Source organism: Oncorhynchus tshawytscha, linkage group LG23 (genome assembly GCF_018296145.1).
Source record: "Oncorhynchus tshawytscha isolate Ot180627B linkage group LG23, Otsh_v2.0, whole genome shotgun sequence".
Taxonomy (NCBI): Eukaryota; Metazoa; Chordata; class Actinopteri; order Salmoniformes; family Salmonidae; genus Oncorhynchus; species Oncorhynchus tshawytscha.
In genome coordinates, this window is record NC_056451.1 from 3,782,029 (window position 1) to 3,796,275 (window position 14,247).

The following is a 14,247-nucleotide window of genomic DNA, read 5'->3' on the forward strand; positions in this document are numbered from 1 at the left end:
CTGTCTGTCTGTCTGTCTGTGCCTGCGTGTGAGTTTGTGTTTGTGTGTATTAGCATGCATGTGCACATGCATTTGTGTCTATGTGTGTGAGAGTGTGTTTGTGCATATGTGTGTGCATGTGCGAATGATGCCTGTGTGTGTATATGATAAATCCTAGTGTATTTCCTCCCTACAGACTCTGGTGAGTGAGGTGAACTGCTACGGTGAGAAGAAGACAGTGGTGGAGACTGCAGGCTCCAGGCTGACCGAGCTGAGCAGGAAGGAGGACTGTAACGTGGTTCACAACCTGATCATGACCGTACAGGACCGCTACAGGAAGCTTCACCAGTGCACCACAGAGAGGGGCCGAACACTAGAGGACGTCAAGAAGAATGCAAAACAGGTATAGATACAGAACCATCTCTGAAATATAGTTTTTTTGGTCATTATGAACTATTCTGTATTTTCCACCCCACATAATATTTTTTTTTCCCCGACATCCTCTATCTATTAACTCATAGTAACCCTCCAAAACAGTCTTAATGCCTCAGTTTCAATATTCCAATTTAGAAGGGCTCTCGTGATAACAAGCACACGTTATCCTCTAATATTTCAGTTCAGTGAATCTTGGCGCCTCCTAGTGGACTGGATGACTGAGGTGGAGCAGACGCTGGACACACATAAAGAGATCGCCGCGGACCACGAGGAAATTAAACTGCAGCTCACCGAACAGAAGGTAGGCCTAATGAAATTATAGAAATAATTGTAGCTCTTGTGAATATTATTCCAGCTTAGAATGTATAATTTAAATCCATTGTTTTTGTCCATTGTTTTTGTTCCGCAAAATTACATATTTACCTTTTATTCCTGTATTTTTCTGTATGTGTGCTCCTAGGACTTCCAGAAGCTTCTGCGCTCGAAGCGACCTATGTACGAGGCCACTCTAAAGAGTGGGCGGGGCCTCCATGAGAGGTCTCAGAGCGCCCAGGACAGACAGCACCTGGAGAACCTGCTCTCTGAGCTCCGGGACTCATGGGATACCATCAGTGGCAAATCCATGGAAAGGTGAGGGACACAATGCGCTGCTGAGTGAAATGGCATTTCGACACAGCTAAAATTATTTAAAATACTGGTCCCAATTCACTTCCTACCTCTTCCCCTAGGCCCTCAATATCTGTAGACCTGAAGGGATAGGATAGGTTCAATCCAAATAGTTGTGGACTATCCACAATTTTGCTTCCACCTTACAGATCTGCAAACATGGAAGGGATCTGCAAACATCAAAGCCAAGGGTAGGGGTAGGGAGTGGATTGTGGCCGGAATCAATTTGGGCAACACGGTTGGCCAACTTTGACAGAGTTTATGATCCAGTAAAATTTTCCTCAGGCAACACAAACTGGAGGAGGCACTGCTGTTTTCAGGCAGATTCACAGACGCCCTTCAAGCCTTGAATGACTGGTTATACAGAGCAGAGCCACAGCTGGCTGAAGACGTACCTGTCAGTGGGGAAAAAGACATGGTCAACAATCTGATCGACAAGCACAAGGTCATTATTTATACATTATGTGTATGTGATTCGATAAGATATTGAGGCTTTTCTATGGACACCATAGCAATACCTTTCTTGAGGCGTCACCTGAAAGCTGTTTGACAGCAATATAGGGTATGAAATTCCTCTCACGCTGACATTCTCTTGGACTCTCTTGTTTCTCAGGTGTTCCAGAAGGAGTTGGGGAAGCGAGCCGGGTGCATTAGGACCCTGAAGCGCTCGGTGAGGGACCTGACCAGGAGCAGCACTGCTGATGCCCATTGGTTGCAGGAGCAGATGGACGAATTGGAGGGACGCTGGGAGGATGTGTGTAAACTGTCCGTATCCAAGCAGGCCAGGCTGGAGGCAGCCCTTCAACAGGTAACTCACCATGCTGTCTTATTCACATTTTACGATCACATTCGACTCCTCTTCAGTGTTATGTAATGTACTTGTATAGTATGGACGGGGTATACCCAGAAATTGTTCAAGACAGTTTCCCCCCTCTTGGACAACAAAGTGTATCCTTCCTAAACACTTTACTTAAAGCCTGCAGGTATAATGATTTATGACTTGTTATAAACACGCATGAGGCTTTATAATCCCTTGTTATGTCATTCTAATAAGGACGGTTTATCTCATTGTCCTTTCATATGTGTGTCTCTGTCAGGCTGAGAAGTTTGACAGGATGGTCCACTCCTTCCTGGAGCATCTGGCGGAGGCAGAGAGGGTGCTGAAGTACGGGGTCATCCCTGAGGAGGAGGAAGCTCTGCTGGCCTTTCGCAAACAACATGAGGTAGGTAGACATTTAGGCCTAATATCACTGTAGCCTCCATTATTAAGGTGTATAAATAGCATAATAACAATTCATATCAGGGCTTGTAGAGGTTGCGAGATACAAGTTACAAAGCCTATTGCTTTATCTAGCATTTGATAATAATAATAATCATTATAAATAATAATAATAGTTCATGGTATTTATAAAGCGCTTTTCAAGTACCCAAAGTTGCTTTAAAATTGTAGAAATGAAAAACAAGAAATTGAAATCAAAACAAAACAACGCCAAACCAAATAAAAGGACAAAAACACGAAACAAAGAGTAGGATCTGGGCTCAAGGAAGGGAAAAGGTGTGATGTGTCAGTGCATGACTGAGTGAGCCGGTGTTGTGTGTGTCTGTGAGTAAGTGGAAGATAATGGGTGCTTGAGAAGAGTGTGTGAGGATATTGGGGTTTAAGGGCAGGCCATGATGAAGAGGTAGGGCTCGACTGAAAGATGGTGATGGACTCAGATGGCTGGAGGGAGGTTGTTTCAGTTTTGTGGTTGCCTTTTCAGCTTTAATGACTTTCACGATACCACGCTTCAGATCGTTTTGTATTTACTCATAGTATTATAGTTTGATGGCATTACCCAGTAGACAGGGGGTGTAATGAGCTCTGTGTTGGTGCCCTGTATCCAGGTGTCAATCACTTCCCTGAGCTTCCAGGAGATGGAGCTAGAGAGCATCCAGTGTCTGAGTGAGGAAATCCTGTCCTCCTGTCACCCAGACTCCATCATCACACTCAAGTCCTGGATCAACGTCACCAAGACCCGCTACGAAGAGGTGAGACCACTCTTACCTACTTAGGATTTTAACGTAGGACAAAAATGTAATGATAATGACTTAAGCATTGTGTCAGTGTAGCCTTATTTCTTTGAGGTATTTAAATTAGCCTTTGCGGAGCCACCAGAAAACACTAACATCCGGTTTTCAGGGCTACAGTATTTTACAGCCAAACCTCTGCTTCCCCTAAAAACTGAAGTGGGATCTCTGCTCAGGCGTCTTTTTACACCTGCTACGCTAGGTTATATTTACATTGCCCCTCCCCCACCAAAGAAACTGTGAATGTTTGATCCATTTTGAAGATAAATTAGGTTTTTGTTGCTGCCTATGATGTGCTAGCCGGTGCAAAGGGAATGAGTGAGTTGGCAAGCCTGACAGCCTGTCAGTCAATTTGCAGTCAGTCAGTCTGCAGTTGGTCATTTTCTGTTAGGTGGTCTTGCTGATTCCCTGTAGACAACACAGAATCCAGAAGTAACTTTTTGCTGGTGTTCCCTCTCTCTCTCTCCGATTCAGGTGCAGACTTGGGCCCAGCAGCAGGGCCAGAGGATCCAGGCCAGCCTGTCTGCTCTGGAGGATGAGCGGGAGAATCTGCAGCGCCTACTGGACTGGATCTCATCCGCCGAGGAGGCCCTCGACCTCAGAGACCAGGAGCCACCGGCTGAAAGCATAGAACACAACCAGGAACTCATCGTCCAACACATGGTATAGTACATGAACACAGAGTTTCACAGTCACGAACCATAGAGTCTCTACGAGCTACAAACCATACAGAGCACAGGACTAACAAACACAGCTAAACAGTTGCAATCCACACAGTATACAAAAACCAAATACATTTGACATTTTAGTCATTTAGCAGACTCTCTTATCCAGAGATGACTTAAAGTTAGTGCATTCATTTTAAGATAGCTTTGTGGGACAACCACATATCACATAGTAAGGACATTGTCCCTCAATAAAGTAGCTATCAGCAAAATCAGAGCTATTAAGGGGGGGAAAAGTCAAGTGTGAGTATTAGTTCACAAAATACTATCTATTTTGTTCTTTACAGAATCAATTTCTTTTTAGTTAAGACTCGAATAATAACTCACCATTCCTCTCTCCAGGTATTCATGGAGGAGCTGAACCGAAAACTACCAGATGTAGAACATGCCACAAAATCCTGCAAACAGAAGCTGATCCCCAAACAGCAGGCTTCGCCGTGCCGCAAGGCACTGACAAGTAAGTGAAGGGTTAGGGTTTGCAACCTGTTGGCTTAGGGACTTTGTATTTTATTGAATACCTGTTTCACTTACAGCACTAATCTGAGCCATATTAAAATGTTGACGTGCACATTTTTGGAGGGATTATGTCAAACATGGACAAATTTTACATTAAAGGCCCAATGTAGTCAAACACGTAATTAATTGTCCTGTGTTTTATACTGTATATATTTTCACACTATGAATTTGGAATAATGGTGTGAAATTGTGAAAATGATGATAATGCCTTTTTAGTGTAAGAGCTGTTTGAAAACACCACCTGAAAGTTCTGCCTATTTTGATGGGATTGAGTTTTGGCCTGCCTATCGACATCACCAGGCGGTAAATTACTTAAAAGACTAAAGAGAGTTCCAAACCTCTCTGCCAATAACTGCTCGTTGTCAGTCCCCCCTCCACCCAATCAGACCACTCCCAGACAGTCCTTGCTAAATTCTTTCTTGAGAAATTGCTCTTTGCTGTTTTTGTACATTTTTGACCACAATAAGGTTTCCCCAGAAATGATTTGATATTCAAATAAAATATTTTTTTTTTAATGTAAAAGGAAGTTTGTAGATACTAAGCTAATTGAGGTTTCCATCTTCCTGTGTTTGCTCCAGAGAGGAGGAGCACTCTGAAACTCCAGCCTATAGTAATCCCTCTCCCCCTGGAGAACCTGAACCCTCAGACCCCTCAGCTGAGTCAGCTGGTCAGCCACTGGCAGAAACTCTGGCTCCTGGCTCTGGCCAGACAGGGCCGCCTAGAGCAGCACGAGCAGAGGCTCCAAGAGGTGACTGCCACAACATACTGCCAGCTATATGTTAACTCTTTGCTTCACAGCGGTATGCTGCGTTCCCGTACATGCTTTATGAACGTTAGTTGTGAACGTTTGTGAGCAGCTTTTGGTGCATTAAAGTGCATTAGTTAATAAGACATAGTAAAAATGCATTATTAAGAGGGTATTCATTGGAAGTGTTACCGAGTTTCCCTTTCAATAGCTTCAAATCTGGATCTAAATTCCTCTATGTACAGTGTTAATGTCATTTGTCACTAATATTATTGATTTTCAACAAACAGATGGAGGAATTTGCGAACTTTGACTTCAACGTCTGGCGAAAGCGCTACATGCAGTGGATCAGCCACCTCAAGTCTCGGATCCTAGATGTGTTCCGAAACATCGACAGGGACCAGGATGGACGAATCAGCAAGAAGGAGTTAATCGACAATGTCCTGGCATCCAGTAAGCCCTGCCCTCATACCCACAGCCTCTCAGCATCGGTCACTCAAACTCTATATCCATTTAATCAATATCAACGGCCATTCATTATTGATTTGATTTGTGTATAAAACTGCCACTTGGTACTAATGTCCTGGAGAGAACGATGGCCTTATTGAATCAGCAGAAACCTTTGATCAGTCTGTTATTAAAATCGTATTTAAATGTCATCTCCCATCACTGATTCAAAGTCTAAATGTCTAAAACAAATCCACATATGACCTTTTTAGAATTCCCCACCAACTCCCTGGAGATGAATGCAGTGGCCAATATCTTTGACATGAATGGGGACGGCTTCATTGACTACTATGAGTTTGTGAGTGCCCTCCATCCCAGCCGGGATCCCTACAGGAGGACGCTAGATGCAGATCAGATCAACGAGGAGGTGAAATGTCTCCCAGAGTTGTTTTCATGCCCATGATCTCCAACGGTGTAACAGCATACAGTTCCACGTGTTACACCTGAACACAGCTGTGTTTGATGAACGTTATCTGATTCACTGACTCCCGTATCTCCCTCAGGTGAGTCGACAGGTGTCTCAGTGCAACTGTCCCAAGAGGTTCCAGGTGGAGCAGATCAGTGCCAACCGCTACAGGGTGAGGGACCGTAAAACCTTTTGATTGCATGTCGGTCATTGTAACAATGAACATGTGTTGAACTGAACCCTGAGAAAACTTTGGTCATAGGGTTGTTAATGCCAGACTATTGAAACCAGTTATGTTTTTCGTTGGCCTCTGCTGTAGTTTGGGGATTCCCAACAGTTGCGGATGGTGCGTATCCTGCGCAGTACCCTGATGGTACGAGTGGGAGGAGGTTGGACAGCACTTGATGAATTCCTGGTCAAGAATGACCCTTGTAGAGGTTAGTGGAGACTTAAAGTAGGGCCGCATTGATTGATGAATAATTCTCAAATATAAGGTTTTAACTTTTAGTTTATTTTCGTCTTATTTTGGATGTTGACATTTCATCCGAACCATTTTGAAGTTTGTTAGCTGGTCATTTAGCAACATCCATAATCTCTTGGCTAGCATTTTTTTGTTTTGTTGCAATGCTAGTGGGAAAGCTTGTATCAGTTTTTAGCAGTGCATTCAAAAGCATGTGGACAGCGCCCGCGGTGACCTGAGAAGCACTGTAAAGCTCTTTCCGCATGCCTTTAACACAGTCCATTTCCACTTGCATTGCATCCACTACATCCTCCCAAAACGCTTGCTTTAATGAAGCCAGATTCACAATAACCATTGATGTCTGTTATTTATTTCACAGTGAAAGGTCGGACGAACCTAAAGATAAAGGAGAAGTATTTATTCGACAACTCCCAGAAAGGAGGCTCGTCTAAAACTCTGACGGTCAGCAGGTCCAACTCCAGCCTGAGTCTCTACAGCAGCGCCTCGGCTCCAAGCAGCCCCCTAACACGCAAAGTAAGATCACGTCTATCATAGTGTACTACCAAACCCCAAAACACTATTATCACTATCTGTGTATAAGCCTACAAACCAACAAGGTAAGCTTACCACTGTAACTTTAGTACTAGCCCCAAACCAACACACTCTCCTTTGTAGAAGTATGGTAGTCCTCAAAGCAATAAGTTAAGATCATCTATTCATGTCTTTGAGGTGGCTAGTATCATGGTTTGATCATCTCTATTCCATGTTCCAGGCCTTACTGCGGAGGAGTCTCTCAGGCGACCGCTGCATCCGGCCCAGGAGCTCCATAGCTGCTCTGGGGTCAGATCTACAGTTCTCCACTGCGGATGAGGATTCTTTTTTGCAATCAGGTGTGTACAGTAAATCAACCCTCTATGAACGGAATTGGACTTGCAATTATAGTACAGTTCAGATGAGTTCAACATGATAGCCACTCCATTGACATAATGGCTTTTGTTTATTTTGTATTTTAAGAGGAAGCTGAAAGACTGCCCACATGATGAGGAAGGTATGTCCACAATGCGCATCATGTGAACGCTACAGTGATGAGCTCCACTACAGCCTTGGGGTCCAGAGAGAGAGAGACCAACAAGACAAGGCCTCAGTCACAAGCCCATAGACTGCCACTAAGGGGAACTCCACAATCTTCAGAAGTGATACAAAAGGGCCTGATTCTCTATTGGACACTGTGTTTGTAGGCTCTGTGAAGAGCCTCTGATTGTTCAGCTAGGGATATGGACATGACCTCTGACCTAAACCTGGACATATCCCACTACACTCCTCTCTGAGTCATTGTATTGATATAGTCGTCATTTCGATCATCTATATCAATATGCAACTTCAACACTGGTTTTCCGAATTTGACAGAGTCCGAGGATAGAGATACTGGAACAGTCTGCATGGATACACATTGCATGACGGTTATCAGTATAGATTACAATCTAGCTTCAATATTTGTTTCACCCTGTGCCCTTATAATGATGTCAGGGCAAGCTGCGATCAAGCAACGATGTGGCCTGAAGCTAAATCACAAAACTCCACAAGAACAAACACATGTATTAGCAGAAACTGGGTTTTCATTTTCGAAGCTATATAAAGTCAGGATTTCATCAGCGACTGTCATAATTAGTTCCTTTATGTTACTGTGTGTAGTGCATTTCTCCTTTTAAATAAGTGTGTCTGTAAAATGCGCTCACATGCAAATTCGTGAAGGTGTGCTAGTATGCCCTGTGTTTAGTAACAAGACACAGACCGTCCAAAAGATGACTCCAAAAAACCTACACAGCCAATGAATGGTTCCATCATCTTTCACCGTGGTAATTATTTTTCCACGACATAATAGGAAACACTAGCTTGGTCCCAGATCTGCTTGTACTGTTTCGCCAACAACGTCCATAGTAGTTGGCAAGCCAGCACAAACAGATCTGGGGCCAGGCTAAGGAAACACTGCTGGCGGGGCCCACATTGCTATTTCATGTTTCCACTTTAACCTGAACTGTTGCTACACTGTTAAAGATTTATTTTTGACGTCCTGTTCAAGTATTGTTTTAAATGCTACATTTTAAGATCAAAAAATGTATGAAGATGCGTCATTATTTTGTTGAGATTATTTTCTCAGGTTTGGTTTTGCCTTTTGATGTTTAGGGGTTCAATGTTTAAGTGGAACATTACTGTGATATTGTAGATGTACTTTTTATGTTACTGCTGTATAGTTACTGGAGGTTTTATATGGCAAGTTATGTTCTTCACACATTAACTTCTCCCCCTGAAATGCACTTTTTATTTACTGAACTACAGTCAGTGCATCGGTTTGGTTCTGTATGTGTGTGTGTGTGTGTGTGGTGACACATTTTCTGATTTCATTCACTTAGCTTCAGTGTTTAGGACTAGAGAAATAGACTGATGTTTATTTTATTTACGATGAACAACTGTATTTCTACAGGGTTTCACGGGGTGTGACCCTCCCAAAATACAAAAGTGTAGTTCTCAATGAGATCTTGACTTTCTTTCTTCCATTCGGGTCTTAATACGGACTATTTTATGCAAACCAACATATTAATTTACAGTTGAAGTCGGGAATTTACATAAACTCGTTTTTCAACCACTCCAAAAATGTATTGTAAACAAACTATAGTTTTGGCAAGTCGGTTAGGTCATCGACTTTGCATGACACAAGTCATTTTTCCAACAATTGTTTACAGACAGATTATTTCACTTATTCACTGTATCACAATTCCAGAAGCTTACATACACTAAGTTGACTGTGCCTTTAAACAGCTTGGAAAATTCACAAAACTGATGTCATGGCTTTAGAAGAATCTAATTGGCTAATGTATTTCAAGGCCTATCTGCAAACTCAGTGCCTCTTCGCTTGAAATCATGGGAAAATCAAAATAAATCAGCTTCAGTAAAAATTTGTAGACCTCCACAAGTCTGGATCATCCTTGGGAGCAATTTCCAAACGCCTGAAGGTACCACACTCCTCTGTACAAACAATACGCAAGTTTAAACACCATGGGACCACGCAGCCGTCATACCGCTCAAGAAGGAGACGCATTCTGTCTCGTAGAGATGAACGTACTTTGGTGCGCAAAGTGAAAATGAATCCCAAAACAACAGCAAATGACCTTGTGAAGATGCTGGAGGAAACCCAGTACAAAAGTATCTATATCCACAGTAAAACAAGTCCTATATCGACATAACCTGAAAGGCCACTCGGCAAGAAAGAAGCCACTGCTCCAAAACCACCATAAAAAGCCTGACTACGGTTTGCAACTGCACATGGGGACAAAGATTGTCCCCTGGTCTGGCGAAACAAAAATAGAAATGTTTGGCCATAATGACCATCGTTATGTTTGGAGGAAAAAGGGTGAGGCTTGCAAGTTGAAGAACACCATCCCAACCGTGACGCACGGGGGTGGCAGCATCATGTTGTGGGGGTGTTTTGCTGCAGGAGGGACTGGTGCACTTCACAAAATAGATGCATCATGAGGAGGAAAATTACGTGGATATATTGAAGCAACATCTCAAGACATCAGTCAGGAAGTTCAAGCTTGGTCGCAAATGGGTCTTCCAAATGGACAAGTACCCCAAGCATACTTCCAAAGTTGTGGCAGAATGTCTTAATAAGGACAACAAAGTGAAGGTATTGGAGTGGCCATCACAAATCCCTGACCTCAATCCCATAGAAAATTTGTGGGCAGAACTGAAAAAGCTTATGCGAGCAAGGGGGCCTACAAACCTGACTCAGTTACACCAGCTCTGTCAGGAGGAATGGGCCAAAATTCACCCAACTTATTGTGGGAAGCTTGTGGAAGGCTACCCGAAACGTTTGACCCAATTGAAACAATTTAAAGGCAATGCTACCAAATACTAATTGAGTGTATGTAAACTTCTGACCCACTGGGAATGTGATGAAAGAAATAAAATCTTAAATAATTATTTCTCTCTACTATTATTCTGACATTTCATGTTCTTAAAATAAAATGGTGATCCTAACTGACCTAAGACAGGGAATTTCTACTTGGATTAAATGTCAGGAATTGTGAAAAACGGAGTTTAAATGTATTTGGCTAAGGTGTATGTAAACTTCTGACTTCCTACTGTATGTCCCTTTCTTCCTTTTGAGCCTAGGCATATAAGCAAACGGTCCCACCTATAGCAAACGTTCCTCACATGCGTCTCTCAAACAATTACACCTCCGCATACAACAACTATCAGACAAAGGATTGATTCACTCACCATGACTGTGCTACAATTCCGATCAATATTACAAACCCAAAGAAAACTGTTTATCAGGTGACATGCTTGTGAAAGTCTACACCCTCAACTCTACCTCAGACAGATGAGGCTTGAGGCTGACAATGTCCTAAAATTGACACTGTACATTTTTTTTTGTCTGTAGGTGGCATCTGGACTTGTCCCTGCTCCGTCTTGTATAGTGCTTGCCTTCTCTATGGTTTACTGTATGCTTACCACTGTAAGCAAGTGTGTGTGTGTGGGTATGTGTTAAGTGTGGGTTTTCGATTTTATTGAGACTGGTCGAAGAAGGGTTCAATCTTATATGACAAAAGCAGTGGAGTGTGTACTTTACATGTGTGTACACAATAAGGTTTGGGCTTATGCAGTTCTGATGAAGAAAAACAAGAAACGATTCATTCCACTGTTATTTTACGCTTCAATGTTAGAACATTGGGCAGTACAGATCTCAATGTACTGTAAAACACAATAGCCAGATTATTCTACTGCTATGCACCCCTATCTTTCTGTACTGCACATGTCAATTTCTATATACAGCACTTGTTCTGGTATCTAATTTAGGAACACTGTAGAATCATGTCACTAATAATGTTTTAAGTCTATTATGGTAAAAATAAACCATTTGTAATGAAATTAAGAACATTTTTCATATTTTATTACACACTTTTTTAGCTTTAATTTCCTATCATTTATTTCTGACCTTTAAACATCATCTCTGCTCCATTTAAACACATGGGGTTCTCATAGTTAATTGTTACAGAGAAGTGACACGTATGCTAATAATGAATTTTATAGTATACTCTATGTTAGTACTCTGTGAAATAAATTAGAGACAGGAAATCATCCTGATAAGCATCAGCTAGCACGACCAGGGTGCTGAAGGAGGATGGAACATAAAATCAGGGAAGAATCTATTCCTAGTCTCAAATGACCATGTCTTTTGTTCTTGTACCTAATAAGAGTATAGAAAGAAAAAGATCTAACATCATTCCCAGGTGGTCGTCTTACTCTGTAATCTTTGTTTCTTCTTTCTCCACACTAAGACCCTTCATAAATGTCCAACTTCCTGTTAATACATGTCACCCAAAACACACAAATGTGTATTGTTTAAAATGGAGCCACAAGACCCAGCAGAAAGAGAGAAGGGGAAGAAAACAGTCAATTGTGTTTCCACACACACAGCCAGCACCAACTCAGGTCATGAGAGTGACCTGCTTGACCGGCTTGGCCTGAAGTGAAACCACCATAGTGTCCTGTGACTGGACTTGTGTCCAATTCACGAGTTCCCACCAGACCTGGGTTCAAATAGTGTTTGCTTTTTCTCAAATACTTTGATCTAGGGCTCTATTCAATCTGTAAAGCTGAAGCGTTCCAGAATCCACAATAGAAATGTAAAGGTCACCGTGAATGCAGACTCCGCCGAAGCAGGAACGTTGCCTTTTTAAATTTCAATCCCGCTGTAAAGCTGAACTTCTGCGGTGCGGAGTGAATAGAGCCCCGAGTTGTGTTCGATTGAGCCTGCTTGGAGTGCTGAAAGGGTGGCGATTGCAGTTTTAGGACTATATTTCCTTGTTGATTCCATTCCGCCAGGCAAGCTCAATCAAGCGCAGCGAAAAGTATTTGAAAGAAGACACAATGCAATCTCAACACAGGTCTGCTTCGCACGCACACATCAAAATGCCACATTAAAAATTCTGTTCTATATGTGTTGAAGCCTGACATTGTCTAACAAAACAACATCAGGACAGTTATGATACACTATCCATGCTTCAAAATAGACCAATGTTCTGTTCTCCCTAGTCGTTCACCCTTCACCTCTGGACAGAGGGTGTCTCAGTCAGGATAACACATGATGTAGAATGCCCTGCAGAAGGATCAGAGGGAGTTGCAAAACAAAATCAGATGAGAGTTGGTCATTTACTGTACTGCTCTACTTACTGTAATGCTGGGAAACATGTTTGCCACATTAGGCTGTATACCTATTTAGTTACGCTACTCAGTACCTCAGCATCCTAGGCAATTGACTTCGCTGACCATACTTTTGAGTGAACGTGCCCAATGAGAGCAATTGAGAAACAATTCCTCCAGGCAGACCATGGGCTCCTTCAACTGCACAGTTATTTTGTCCTGCTTGGCAGACTCAACACTCTCACTGTGCTGATAATGAAGGAAAGAATAGTCAGAACAATGCCTTGCAGCTTGGATTGCTTCCCAAAGTCAGGGAAGAGCTAATTTAATGAGAGACCAGTGTAAACTGTGTTACTGAGGATGGTTCGCGATTCACAGCCAAACGCTGCCTGACATCCAACTTAAGCCCATGGCTATAGGGCGCATGAATCTGACAAACCATCCTGGATTACAAAAAGTCAATCTGAGAAAATGTTTTCGTAACTCTAGAACTTTATCAGACAAAAAGTAGAAGCCCTGCATGATAGGATAGGTTAAGCAAGGGTGGCGGGTGGGCAGAGTTGGAGATGGGTGGGCACATGGGAGGGTATGTTGGGAGGGATGGGGAGGGCTCAGGGAACAATCAGGGAGTTGTTTGTTTATTCGTAAAAAAAAATGTTTTGTGGTATTCGGAGCAGTTTAAATTTTGAAAAAAAGAATGCTAAAAACTTCAAAAATAATAAACAATGTGTTTTCGTAACTCCAGAACTTCATCAGCAGCAAACAATTAAAAGTATACACCTTGCATTAAAATCTTGTGAAACATAAATGTGACAAAGGATGCTGACAACAAATGTGCAGAGGTAAAGGATCTGTATAGGATTATCATTTATGTTTTCTACAATGTTGATTTCGGGCTCAGTAACTCCCAGCACCAAAAAATGTGATAAGCTTGGTAGTGTGGGTGTTAAAGATTGCTAGAAATGTTTTCCCTTTGGTAGCACGTTCAGATGACAAACTGCATCTACTGTACTGTAAGCATGCTCAAGTTTTAATGAATAAGCATCAAATCAGGGTGAAAATAATTTGAGGAAATTAATATCTGGCCCAAATAAATATCTGTCCTTAATTGAGTAGAAGAGGGGGGTTGAGATAGAAGGCGGAGGGGTGCTCGCTCTCTGCACTCAAATCAACTCCCATCTAATCAAGCTCCAGGCCAATCAGGTCCATTCATTTGACATCATGGAATTTATGCTGAACAAAAGCTACCATGCAGCCCCTCCCTCTGAAGTCAAAAATCACAAGCTGCTGTCCAAAGCTGTCGTATGGTTGGCTAGGCTGGGCTACACACCAACCCTTCCAACCAGCAGGGAGGGCACAACCCTACTACCCCACCCTACCTCACTTCCACAGCCGCCCAGCTCCTCTCCCCCTCTCCAGCCTCTGTAGCCCAGGACATTGGCTCCCTGAATGGACCCCTGTGAACCAAAGTGCAGCAAAGCCCCCCCGAGTCACGTGATAGTCTGGTACAGTAGTTATACACACACAGCACCAT

General features: G+C 42.6%; 1 protein-coding gene across 1 annotated transcript in view; it reads left to right on the top strand.

The window, feature by feature from the left end:
* Positions 1–9,170, top strand: part of LOC112223139 (microtubule-actin cross-linking factor 1) — a 29,497-nt gene extending 20,327 nt beyond the window's left edge. The window contains exons 22-38 of the mRNA XM_024386142.2: positions 176–382; positions 596–715; positions 875–1,044; positions 1,366–1,525; positions 1,694–1,888; positions 2,178–2,303; positions 2,965–3,108; positions 3,622–3,810; positions 4,215–4,329; positions 4,967–5,136; positions 5,424–5,586; positions 5,853–6,007; positions 6,144–6,218; positions 6,366–6,483; positions 6,886–7,040; positions 7,279–7,396; positions 7,521–9,170. Of these exons, the coding sequence (XP_024241910.1) occupies positions 176–382; positions 596–715; positions 875–1,044; positions 1,366–1,525; positions 1,694–1,888; positions 2,178–2,303; positions 2,965–3,108; positions 3,622–3,810; positions 4,215–4,329; positions 4,967–5,136; positions 5,424–5,586; positions 5,853–6,007; positions 6,144–6,218; positions 6,366–6,483; positions 6,886–7,040; positions 7,279–7,396; positions 7,521–7,546 (2,406 nt within the window). The 3' untranslated portion in view covers positions 7,547–9,170. The remainder of the gene's footprint in view (positions 1–175; positions 383–595; positions 716–874; positions 1,045–1,365; positions 1,526–1,693; positions 1,889–2,177; positions 2,304–2,964; positions 3,109–3,621; positions 3,811–4,214; positions 4,330–4,966; positions 5,137–5,423; positions 5,587–5,852; positions 6,008–6,143; positions 6,219–6,365; positions 6,484–6,885; positions 7,041–7,278; positions 7,397–7,520) is intronic.
* The last annotated feature ends 5,077 nt before the right edge of the window (positions 9,171–14,247 follow it).